The sequence below is a fragment of the Lolium rigidum genome, chromosome 3 (assembly GCF_022539505.1).
Source record: "Lolium rigidum isolate FL_2022 chromosome 3, APGP_CSIRO_Lrig_0.1, whole genome shotgun sequence".
NCBI lineage: Eukaryota > Viridiplantae > Streptophyta > Magnoliopsida > Poales > Poaceae > Lolium > Lolium rigidum.
In genome coordinates this window covers 301,230,302-301,243,444 of record NC_061510.1, presented here as the reverse complement: position 1 = coordinate 301,243,444, position 13,143 = coordinate 301,230,302, and the positions used below count along the sequence as shown (strand labels likewise).

General features: G+C 43.9%; 1 protein-coding gene across 1 annotated transcript; it reads left to right on the top strand.

The window, feature by feature from the left end:
* Positions 1 to 9,195: 9,195 nt before the first annotated feature.
* Positions 9,196 to 12,927, top strand: LOC124696751 (probable serine/threonine-protein kinase At1g54610). The gene is made up of 8 exons (XM_047229431.1): positions 9,196 to 9,702; positions 9,809 to 10,093; positions 10,174 to 10,491; positions 10,571 to 10,798; positions 11,482 to 11,582; positions 11,676 to 11,757; positions 12,035 to 12,328; positions 12,766 to 12,927. The coding sequence occupies exons 1-8, from the start codon at positions 9,211 to 9,213 to the stop codon at positions 12,925 to 12,927; spliced, it is 1,962 nt and encodes a 653-aa protein (XP_047085387.1). The 5' UTR covers positions 9,196 to 9,210.
* Positions 12,928 to 13,143: the final 216 nt, after the last annotated feature.

The following is a 13,143-nucleotide window of genomic DNA, read 5'->3' as shown; positions in this document are numbered from 1 at the left end:
TGGTCGGAGCGTAGGCGGCACGACCTTGAAACCGTTCCGGATGCGGGTCATCGGGGTCTTTCAAACTTTGCTTGGTCCTGCCGTGCTTCCTTTGTATCATTTGACTTCCCATACACGCCCAAGAAGCTTAGGATGTTCACGCAAATATTCTTCGTAACGTGCATCACGTCGATTGCAGAGCGGACTTCTAGGACTTTCCAATATTCTAGCTCCCGAATATAGATTTCTTCTTCCACATGGCTACGTGCCCGTCGGCTCCCTTCGGAACCGATTGTCCGCCAGGACCCTTTCCAAAGATGACTTTCAAACCCTTGACCATATCAAATACCTCGGCACCGGTGTGTTCCGCGAGGCTTCGGCCGGTGATCTGCCTTGCCGTTGTAATGCTTGCCTTTCTTTCTTCTTGGATGACCTTTCGGAAGAAATCGACGATGCCCAAGGTACACGTTCTTCTTACAATTTGGCAAATGTACACTTTCGGTCTCATGTAAGCGGTGCGTGCATGCATTGTATCCCTTATTTGACGGTCCCGAAAGGTTACTAAGAGCAGGCCAATCGTTGATGGTTACGAAAAGCAACGCTCGTAGGTCAAATTCCTCTTCTTTGTGCTCATCCCACACACGGACACCAGGTCTGCCCCACAGCTGTAAAAGTTCATCAACTAATGGCCTTAGGTACACATCGATGTCGTTGCCGGGTTGCTTCGGACCTTGGATGAGCACCGGCATCATAATGAACTTCCGCTTCATGCACAACCAAGGAGGAAGGTTGTAGATGCATAGAGTCACGGGCCAGGTGCTATGGCTGGAGCTCTGCTCGCCAAAAGGATTCATGCCATCCGTACTTAGACCAAATCTTATGTTCCTTGCGTCGGCTGCAAAATCTTTGAACTCTCTGTCGATCTTTCTCCATTGCGTTCCATCTGCGGGGTGTCTCAACTCCCCGTCCGACTTACGGTCCTCTTTGTGCCATCGCAACAACTTGGCATGCTCTTTGTTCCTGAACAGACGTTTCAACCGTGGTATTATAGGAGCATACCACATCACCTTGGCGGGAACCCTCTTCCTGGGTTTACGGCCCTCAACATCGTCACCGGGGTCATCGCCTCGATCTTATAACGCAATGCGGTGCATACCGGGCATTCATTCAAATTCTCGTATTCACCGCGGTAGAGGATGCGATCGTTGATGCATGCATGTATCTTCGGAACCTCTAAACCTAGAGGGCGAGACAACCTTCTTTGCTTCGTACGTAGTGGCGGGCAACTCGTTATTCTTTGGAAACATATTCTTCAACATTTTCAGCAAGTTTTCAAATGCCGAGTCAGCTACACCTGCCTGTGCCTTCCATCTCAGCAAATCCGAGTGTGCAGCCCAGCTTTTTCGGACCATCATCGCATCCGGGGTACGGCGCCTTCCTGTGATCCTCTAACATGCGATCCAAATTCTCCCTCTCTTTTTCAGTTTCGCGGCGTCTCCGTGCATCGGCAATGGTCCGACCAAGATCATCAACGGGATCATCACGTGCCTCTTCTTCACCTTCCCCTTCACCTTCCCCTTCACCTTCAGCATCCTCCATGAAAGTATCACCGAAATGAGCAAGATAGCTTTCATCATTGAAATCATCCCCTTCTTCATCTTCTTCCATTATAACCCCTCTTTCTCCATGCTTGGTCCAACAATTATAGCTTGGCATGAAACCGTGCCGAAGCAGGTGCATGTGAACATCTCTTGAGGAAGAGTAACCATTCCGATTCTTACATTTAACACATGGACGAGATAACAAAACCCCCTGCTTGTTCGCATTGGCCACTACGAGGAAATCTTTCAAACCCGCACTGAACTCGCCGGAGAGTCGGTTACCGTACATCCATTGTCGATTCATCTGCATTATTATAATATAAAATATATAATTAACCATCATGCATTTGTTAAACTAACTAGCTACAAACAATATAAATTAAACAATGAACTACACACACATGCACATTTTATCAACGACACATCAAAGGTTCAAGTTGCTAACCGCGATCGAGGAGGAAAAAATAAATGAGAAAGCTCAAGTGTGGCTCCAACACTTCATATCATGTTTGTTTCATGCTCTTGGGGCATTTCATCAAACACCTTATGTGCATAAGAGGAACCAAAAGCAAACCTAACACCCACTTGTGAAGCTTGTGAAGAGAATGGCACCAAATGGCTAAGTGTTGGCTGCTGGGTGGGTATATATAGGGGAGGGGCTTTAGTCCCGGTTGGCACTAGCCAACCGCGACTAAAGGCCTTCGGGCACCTTTAGTCGCGGTTTGCCCGGCCAACCGCGACTAAAGCCCCCACGTGCACCGGCTGGCCACCGAGCGCCCTGGGCCCAGGCCTTTGGTCGCGGTTCGCCTCCCGAACCGCGACTAAAGGTACCATTAGTCGCGGTTCCTGCAGCGTCGCGACTTATGGGGCTCACCCGAAGCCTGTTTTTTCACCAGTGCATATAAGTCCTTTTGTAGAAAAGGTCGAGTCACGTGTTTGGTTAGGTTTTTCTTCCTACTTTCATTTTTTTGAAACGGCTCATTTTTCTTCTTACTTTCATGTGTTTGGTTTTCCGGTCGACGCTTCAGTTTCATTGATCTACAAAATTTTTATAAGGACGAGCCTGCAGTGGGACACGCAAGGCCGAACGGTTACATTTGCATTTAGGCAACCTCGTTGCTTGTACCTGATCACCCGAAAGAAAATAAGGCCTAAGACTAGTCATAGTGCTAGTATCATAGCTAGTATCATACACATTGGTCCCACAAAAATGCTGATATGGCAGCTAATTAAGGAGGAAACAGGAGATTAGAGTAACATAGGTAGATACTGTATCATAGCGCATGTCACGAGAAAAGTTAATGCCAAACAAATCTTGTGCACAAATTTGCATTGAGATTCTAAAAAGTAATAAATATAGCATGACTATGATACTACTTCATGATAGTAACCACTATAGAGATAGTATCATACACAAGTATCATATGCATGATACTACTACATGATACTTACCATTATGACCAGCCTAATCTAAAACTTAAGAGCTAGTCTAGCCTAATGATGAGCTCTAAAATTGAGACTTCTTTTTTTTTTTTGACAAAAGCAATATATTTATAGTAACAAATAGTACATGGTAGAGATACGCAAGCTGTCTCCAACGATTATAAAATAAAGCCTAAAAGGTAATATCAAATTTTCGAGGTCTTCAAACTCTTTCTTCATACAAGATACAATCTTGTACTTTCTTGATGACGGCTAAAGATAGATAACAAACCATCACTAGTGGAAAACAGGGATATAGTCCCGGTTCATTTGGGGCTTTAGTCCCGGTTGTGCAACCGGGACTGGACAATCGGGACTAAAGCCCTCTACCTTTAGTCCCAATTCAAATATAAATGGGGACTAAAGGGTCCTCCACGTGGTGCGGGGTGGAGGACCTTTGGTCCCGGTACGTAAGACGAGCCAGGATTTTAGGGTCTCTGCCGCGGTAAAGAAAATGGCCGTTTCTCTGTCGTCGCAGAGGTTTCGAGTGGAGCAGCGTTTCTCTGCCGCGGTAGAGAAACTGGCAATTTCTTTGCCGCGGCAGAGTTTCAGGGTTTTATGTTATTCATTCAAATATGCAATTCATACATCATTCAAGAAACCGCAAACATCGTCATGAATATGTATACATCGTCATGAAATACAGTACACGTAATGCATATTTACAATATAAAGTTGATCCTCTTTACCATATCTACTTTAAATCCCTAATGTCATATATGAACTCCTGATGGTATGATCCAGTTAGAGCTACGACCTTCCTAACTAAGAATCCCAAAAATTTCTCTTGAATTGCTCAGATGCGATCCACCGTTAGGAGAGAATCTCGCACGCGTTCCATCTAATTAAAAAAAGGAGATGAATATATATGAATGAAACTCAATACAATTGATGGTAATAAAATAAGATTGTGAAATATTGTTCGCTGACATGAAGGGCATGTATAGACGTCTCCGGGTCCCGGTGACAGGCCATCCCGCATCGGTCGAACCGGGACCAATGCCCCCCACTGATCCCGATTCGTTTTTAAACCGGGACTAAAGCTCCCAGAGCTTTGGACGAAAGCCCTTTTATCTACTTGTGCATAGACCTGTAAATACCAATAAAGGTTCTCCCATAATTTTAATTTGGCAGTGACAAGGCTACGTGCACGCGTGCAACCATTAAAGTAGTCAATCAACATCGGCAAGAGTACCAACACAAGTATCTCAGGGAATAACAACTGAACATCTTTGTCGACATTGCTGGAGAGCCGAGAGCACGAATCAATATTTTCGAGTCGGACTAACGCGTCCGCGTCGACGCATTCTTGGAGAAAATTTGGTCCGTGTTGCCGTTAGGATGAACGCTACGATCATTTTGCGTCTAGCCGCTGGAACGTGTTTTTTGTCCGCGCAGATGCAAACGGATGCTTTTGATCCGTTTGCGTCGCTCCGTTGGAGATGCCCTGATCGCACGCCTCACGCGTCATCCCATCTTTGATCTCATCCCCACCACCACTTCTTTGCTTTACGAGAAAGAAACGTGAATATGACCAGCTCCACAAATTCCGGTCCATCAAGTAATTACCACAATTTATAATATTTTTTTAAATTATTGTGATCAAACAACCTAAAATTTAAATATCCTCACACAGAAAAACACCAAAAGTACTTGAATTTGCATTAACGTCAAATGCCGCCAAAACATGAAATATTAATTTTTACTTTCGAGACATACAAGCAAAAAAAATTAAAACTCAACAACACGACCCCAACACTTTCAAGAAATATCAGTAGCTCGGCTCACCCAAAAAATGACTAACACCATAACGAATGAAGCCTGGTGACCGGGTGTATACGTGAGCACGCATCCATTGGTTGACACGTGTCACATCTAGCAATCCACTGTTACCATCATTTTTGGGTTAGCAAACCACATCAGCACTAACAACACTTCGCTAATGATTTCTCTAATGATTGGCGCTACCAATCATTGAAACGCGGGACTCGCAGCCCACGCCAAGTACGCTTAGGAATGGATAAGACAACGTCAAGGTAACAACTCCAATTGACGAGAACCGGATCTCAACACAGATCGTGTGGCATTTAGAGGGTGCTCACGTATACACCTAGTCACCAAATCCCCTCTCAACACCATAATACGTGTCTTTCTCGTAGCATGCTTAGATATCTTTCCTGCTTCTCCACCTATCCGACATGCTCCATCCATATCCAATTCACCGTGGCTACCAATTATAGCCGCCCTAGTTCGACATGCCCGACCAAGATGCACAGCATTGGGCGCCAGGCTCGGTCGTGGTGGCGAGCTTCCCGCCATTTGCAAGAAGAAACTAGCAGTGATCTGGTGACATGCGTGCTCCAGTGAGTGAGTTCAATCACCGACGAGTCAGAGGTGATGAGGTCGGTGTCTTCATGGGTCGACAATAGAGGTTAGTGATTTTGGCAATTTTGGATGTTTCAAGGGGTACTTCGACATGATACAAGCTTCTATCGTCTTTGCTGCGTACCCATGTGTAAGATGTTGCAATGATATTCTGGGTGTTTACTTTGAAGGGATTGTTGCGTACCCATGGTGAGTAACATGCTGCATAGTTTTTTGGGTGTATACTTTAGACGGATTTGTCTAATGTTGCAAACATGTTGACATGATATTGTGTGCTCCCGCCACAAATGTTGGATGTGTTTTTCATGAGAACTACTAACATTTTGCTGCAAATAAATGTCATTTGTTGCATACTTTGTTGTTATTTTTTACATGGTTGTGTACTTGTTGGGAATATGCTAAATATGTATACACATAATGGTACTTTATACTGGCAAGACGGGGTGGCCCATAGAGGTGGTCGGGTCTATGGCCTAACCGAGCGGCCTAGTTGCTAACGGGAGCATTTGCACTAGATTTCATAGAAAATCTAACGTCCACTCATATCTCTTTTTCAGAATCCTATGATTTTAGTGTAGTGCAATCCAGTAAACTTTGGTTCATATCAATTGCTGTGATGGGCGACGGCGGCGGCGGCCCTCCTCCCGTAGGCTGTCCCCTGGCGGACCGGTCGGCGTGGGTGGGATGGACGGCGCTGCGGTCTCCCTCTTCTCGTCGGCTTCCCGCAGCACTCCGACAGGGGTTGGTGGTGGGCGGCGGCCAGACCCTCGGTTTGCGCCATGCCATCCACCCCCGCCTCTCGTTGGTGCGTGGAGGCGATCTCGGGCATCTTCCGCGACACGAGGGCGCCCGGGGCAGCAGCCTTGGGTTTGACGGAGGAGGTGGCTTCTTCTTCGCCGGAGAGGGTCGTCCTGCGGTTGGTGGTGGTGGATTTTTGATCTATCATCGCCAGCCGGCGGTGAGATGGCGGTGCATGGAAGCCGGCGATGGTGACGTCGGTGGAGGGTTGGGTTGGCCAGCCCGGGATGGTCGCCGACGTGGGGGTCCGGCCTGAATAAAGGCGGCGGTCCTAGGGCCTCTCTTGCGTGAAGAGGAGGACCTACCGGAGGCCTGGACTCGTGATCTGGCCGGAGGGTTGAGTTCCGGAAGGCTCCGCCGGCGAATGTAACAGTGCTTTGCCCGGAGTTTGCTGGATCGAGGTATTCGGTCGTGCGCACCCATACGTTTATTCCGATCGTTTGGTTCTCGGAGGGAGCGGCGCGAAGCTCTTTTTCCGTGTTGACATCAAGTGACTATGGATCCATGATGAAAGTCGGAAGAAGAGAATTTCATGAAGGCCGGAGGGAGGACTAGCTAAGGGAGGTTCAAGTCTTCGCGCCGTTGAGGGGCTTGCTTGGTGTCCGGGCTTCACAGCAGCGGTATGAAAGTGGGGGCGACAACACATGTGAAGCGCGAGTCCTACCTTTCAGGGTGAAAATCCAAGGTCCGGCCTTAACTGGTTGTGCCCGGCAATGACCTTGGTGGAGGCATTGTTTTGAGAGTGGGGACTATCTTCGTGGTGAAAACCTAAGATCTTTGATCGGGCGACGACGGTGTTGGAGCACTGTCCCCTTCTTGGAGGCGTCGTTTTTTGGAGAGTCTGCAATTCAGGTGTTGTCATGGTGGTGGATGTATTGCTGTTGTTAGGTACGTGATACTGTAGCGGGACTTTTGTTTCTTAGTTTTCTTTTCGTTTTTTTTTTGGCTGTGTGCATCCGTAGTGCCATTAGGGTGGTGCGTTGTTGCAGAGGCTAGGTGTAATTGGTATCTCTCGATATTAATATATTCCCTTTATCGAAAAATATCAATTGCTGTAGAATTCAAGTGAACATGACGCGTTTTCATATTCCTACTCCCTATTCTACAAATCAAACATGCCCTTGTAGTCCGCTCAGCCTTTAGCTGTGTTTGTTTGCTCAATAAAAATCAATTTTAGGAGTAGAAATTTTTGTTGAACAGGAATATGTAAGCGAGAGCCACCCGTGACGCGGCAGGAAGCTCTCAACGCCCTCCTAAAATTGGACGAACCAAGAAATCGCGCGCTCTCTTCTCATGCCGTCGGCGACCATCACCCACCACCACCACCTCCGCGTCCGCTTGTAACAACCTTTGTTTTAAGCAGCAACGCCCATTATCACTTATCAGTTATCAGCATGCGCTCGACGGCGGTTCAGGCACTGGCCACTCACAACCAGACGCCCATAGGGCGCTCTTCTTTCTTCCACGCGAAACGCCCGTGCACTGGGATCCTGGTCTTGACCGGCCTGGGTGCCTGCTTGGAGCGCACGGGGAGGCTGGCCACAAGGTGTTCGAGGAAATGCTGGAGTAGGATGTCATGTGCTTGCACTTGTTGGGAAGTTTATATGGAATATAGAAACTCTGAATGTTCAGTGCTCATGATCAGCTCAACCAAAGGTAATATGAAAACTGTCAGTCCGAGTCCGCTTATGGAGATATCCTGACCTGCACTGCAAAACTGCAGTTACCTCTGTAATTGCTTCTTCCCAGGATTTATTTTATGACTTATTTATCCACCCACTTCTATCCAAAATAGGAAAGGGGGAAATTAGCCCGAAGAAACTTAGACACATGCCAACTTTAGCTCTCTACAAATCCTCCCCACCTACTATCTTTAATCTGCTTCACTGTAACAAGCATATTTTAGGCGCTCTTTTTTTTTCCTTTTGAATTTTCTCTACCTTATTTTTTGTTCAATTGGCTGGAAAGGAATCTTCACAGAAATATACCATAAAGGCGCAATCCCGTTTTTACAAATCCATTCTGCATAGTTATTCCCACCTTCCTCTCCTCCATTTCAGGATGAGAATGGAGTGAGGGGAAGGTGGGGGGCGTTGTTCATTTCGTTTTGGCATTATATTTTCTTCAAAGGAAAAGGAGAACGGTAGGTATCCTTCGCAATTCTTCATGTGCTTGCCCCATTATGCTGAAGTATTATGACTAGCTGATAACTAGATTGTATATGGTTCTGTGTTTTGCTGTGAAGAGCTTAAATTATTTGATTGTGTATGAGGAGATTCCAGTTTCCATGGATTATTGGCATCCGTTGCTCTTGTTCTTGACTTCTTAACTTGTGATTAAGTTTATTTGACTTTCCTTGCAGAGATATTTTCAATTGCTTTGACATTGTCCTTATTTTTTGCTCTTAATTTGAATAAAAAACATTTTATCAGAGAATGATCATTTCATAATGCCTCAGAAGATGGGATTTTGATCATATTTTTTTATTGTTGTATCAGATGATTGCAGTTTTCTTTTCAACTTCTGATTTTAGTTTACAGATTTGTTTGACTTCTGCCGCAGAGAATTTGTATTGTACTCACATTGGTCTTCATGTGGTAAAAATGTTCTGCTCTTTGTGTTAGCTCAATCTAGAATTTCTATCACATTTGGATGCTCATGGTAGAATTATTTTCTGAATTTCGTGTAACTTCTTTGGATCATAGATTGCAGAGAGTTAGAACTTACTTTCATGATCATGGTCAAAGTTACTCCTTTTTATTATCGACATAAGATTATTAATTGATTTTCTAGTAGTTTTGCTTTTGTAATGTAGTACAATTAGCACTCAAATTGAAGAATTTTTTTGACATATCTTTCCTTCATATTACAGTCTGGAATCTGGATTCTCGTGCCTTCAAATTAATATATCGTCCAGGCTGTTGTGAGAGTGAGAAGTCCAGGCATTGCTTTTTTTTTTTGCTGAATGAAGATACACATTAGATGCCTTCGATCAAGTGGAAGGGCACTAAATGTGTTTGTAGGCCAACTTTGTTCTAAATGCACAAGACAAGATGATACTTCTACTATGCAAAGCCAGACCACTGCTAGCACATGTATACATGGGTTGTTCACAGCGTCCGGTAAAGATGAATCCACAGCTGTAGCCGAAGTTGCTGCTGCTGATGGAAATACAGAAGTGTCCAATGTCCAGTTGAAAGAGAAGTCAGTTATCGGTTTTGATCCTCCTAGGAAGCCGAGTAAAAGACATAGACTCAAAATCTGGATCAGCACTCGGCACAGCGGCGTGATTGGACGATGTGGTAATAAAACGGAATCAAGTATCTTCAGTGGGGCAAAGCGGTTCTCATCTGAACATTCGAATGCTGGATGGCCCGATTGGCTTTTGAATGTGGCACCTGAAGCAGTGCAAGGCTGGGCCCCCCGGCGAGTAGATTCATTTGAGAAAATAAGCAAGGTACGTTATCAGTTTCATGATCAGGAAAAAATGATATTTTTCTTGTTATTGGCTTTTTTAATTGCTCTTTTAATTGGAAAATTGCTTTATTTCTTTTGAGCTGCAGATTGGACAAGGAACTTATAGCAGTGTTTACAAAGCTCGGGATCTTAAAACAGGCAAGGTTGTTGCGCTCAAGAAGGTGCGATTTGTCAATTCGGATCCTGAAAGTGTGCGCTTTATGGCCCGAGAAATATGTATTCTTCGGAAACTCAATCATCCTAATGTTATAAAACTGGAAGGGATAGTAACATCTCCTGTTTCAGAATGCCTGTATCTTGTCTTTGAATACATGGAACATGACCTTGTTGGCCTTGCTGCAACTCTAGACCTCAAGTTCACTGAGTCACAGGTGATTGTGATATTATTCTTCAATTATTAACTTGATTGGAATACATGACATGAAGTTAAATTGTTTCTCATGGGTCGCAGGTCAAGTGCTTGTTGCAACAGATACTTAGTGGCCTTGATCATTGCCACAGCATTGGAGTTCTTCATCGTGACATGAAGGGCGCCAACCTCTTGATTGATAGCAATGGTGTTTTGAAGATTGCTGACTTTGGTCTAGCAACACTTTATGATCCTGGTAGTCAGCAACCAATGACAAGCCGTGTTGCAACATTGTGGTACAGACCACCAGAACTTCTGCTTGGCGCTACCAGGTACAGTGCTGCTGTGGACATGTGGAGCACAGGGTGTATTTTTGCTGAGTTGCTGACTGGCAAACCAATCATGCCAGGCAGAACAGAGGTACAAGAAAGTGTTATATTTTTAGAATCAAGAAAAGAGTATACTTTTGTTTCCTGGTTGACCACCAATTCCATGGTAGGTGGAACAAATTCACAAGATTTTTAAGCTGTGCGGATCACCTTCTGATGAGTACTGGCAGAAACTGGAAGTGCCCCCAACAGGGATGTTCAAGCCCCACCGCCAGTATAAACGGTGCATTGCCGAGAATTTCAAAGATTTGCCTCCAGCAGCTCTAGCGCTTTTAGACAACTTGCTTGCGTTCGAGCCAGAAGCTCGTGGAACAGCTGCTTCTACTCTTCAGAGTGACGTAAGTTTAGTCAACCTCCATTGGTTAATGATCATCTCCTTTAAACTTTAAAACTCTTGACTTATATAAAACTTATGAAAGTATCATATGATGACACCAATTAAAAGATATTCATGTCAAGGAAGGGCAGACACAAAGGTTCAAAAGGATAGTAGTATTGGGGTGGTTAGCACTAACCTGAAAAACTGATTAGAACTAGTTCCATAGAAAAATTGGTTACCATGGTGTAAGATATCTATTTTCGTACAAGTTATTTGCTATAGCTAGGGGAGTTTGAACATCTTTTGATGAGCCTGAATGTTTTTCTTTTCGCACAAACAAATTTCATCCACATGTTTTGTCTGGAGTAACAAAAAGAATTTAATTCAATTAATCTACAATATGTGGCTAGTTGCTGGTTGAATTTTTGTGACCTGATACCGTTGAGTTTTTGAAGCCTTTGGACTAGATCCAAACTTGATTAGTTTCCAGCTTGTTACATGCATAATCTGTCAGGTTGGCTCAGTAGTACTTTCCGAAACCTAGTATCATGACAATACTCATCTAGCATGGAGAGATCATCAAGTTATTCTTTCTAAGATCAGTTGGTATATATTGATTTGATGAGATGGTTTGTTTTGCAAGTTGTGCTTCTTAGAAGATATTTTCAAAGCAGCACTTAATCAATTTATCCAAATCTTCAGTTTTTCAGAACGGAGCCACTTGCTTGCAGCCCTTCATGCTTACCAAAGTGTCCACCGAGCAAAGAATACGATGCTAGACTCCGCCAAGAGGAAGCTAAGAGGTATGTCTTTCATATTATTTACTTCTGTTCATAGGGAGGACAGTCGAGATAGTTTGTTAGTTGACTCAAAAATTCTTCTTGCTCTTTCAATAGGCAACGGAAGGCAGAATCTGTTAGACCAGGAATCGAGAGTCCTAGAGAAAACCACACTGCATATGGTCCCATTAAATCCAAGGTGCGTACAATAGCTCCAGAATCATTTGTTACTTTTCTTGATATGTTTCCGTTCTGTTAATAGTTTTTTTCTCGGTGGTCATTACGATCAGACAAAACGTGATCTCATGTACCAACCTTTAATCATGCATATGGTTATGGGAAGCATATCTTTTTCACATACCTTGTATGAAATGAAGCACCCCTATACCTTTTTTCCCAAAGAGATGGCCTTATTCCAGTCTTTTTAATATCAGCACTACATTAGTTAAGTCTATGTTGCTATTGTCATCATACAGAGACTTGCTACCGACACAAAGTTCAATAATACAAATCTCAATCCAAAGGATGATCCACCGGCATTGGTTAATGAGGCGCAACCTCTAGAATTTGATTCCACGTGGAACAAGGGGGGCAACAGTTATACTACCCATCATGAAGTACCTGAACGCAAATACAGATCTGCGCGGGTGGCAAATTCCATTGTTTCAAGGACAAGTGACTCGGACTTGCTTCAACCTGAATCGACTAATGTAAGGAATGGTATGCCTGCTGCTCGCAACAAAGACAAGGGAGCAAAAGGCCCGATGACGGTAAGTATGGTATTGCTAAAAAAATGTCATTTGTTACATATAACCGTTGCTGTAGTCAACCAAAGCATAAATATGGAAAGCAGAAAATCACATAATCTGTCAGTTAAGCTTTCAGGACAGTTTTAATGTAAATCCAGTGATACTGCTGGATTATTGGTGCGTTTGATGATGCAAAAGTACACAATACAATTTTTTATTTATTTATTTCTACAATAACAAGTTATTTGCAAATGCTTGAGTGAATATGAAATATACATAATACATGTTATAAGTTTGTGCTGAAAGTTCAGATGTTTATATAGCCCGTCGTCAAGACATCAGTTCTCCCTCACTGCGCACATATTGGTTTCTTTTCTACGTACCTTCCAGTTTATCTATTGAATCATTTTGAGTGCTCCGTTTAATATTATAAGTTTTTTTTGTTTTTGTCCGATCAGAATTGCAAGGGTATGAGCAAAAGAATCCACTACTCTGGTTCAATAATTACAAAAGATGGAAACATGGAGGATATACTCAGGGAACATGAACGGAATATTCAAGAAGCAGTGCGCAAAGCACGTGGTCCGATAAGAACGGAGAGTTGTAAAAGAGATGAGTGAGGTCGAACTGTCAAGGTACCAAGACACCCTACATTCCCAAGTTCAAAGTCCTGAAATGGCAGTACTTCATTCTTCCACAAAGCGTATTTGGAAGAGCTGCTGCTCTTCAAACGTGGAAAATTAGTTGAGAAGAACTACTGTTGATGTGGAAAAATGATGCTTGGGTCATATGGTGGCCATTTTTCTACAGCTCAAGGTCAATACAGGAATTTGGGC

Bases quoted from the DNA above. Each gene is read 5' to 3' on its own strand.
- LOC124696751 (XM_047229431.1), top strand. From the start codon at position 9,211: ATGAAGATACACATTAGATGCCTTCGATCAAGTGGAAGGGCACTAAAT. The intron at 9,703-9,808 runs GTACGTTATCAG...TTTGAGCTGCAG, and splicing joins CATTTGAGAAAATAAGCAAG to ATTGGACAAGGAACTTATAG. The intron at 10,492-10,570 runs GTACAAGAAAGT...ATTCCATGGTAG, and splicing joins TCATGCCAGGCAGAACAGAG to GTGGAACAAATTCACAAGAT.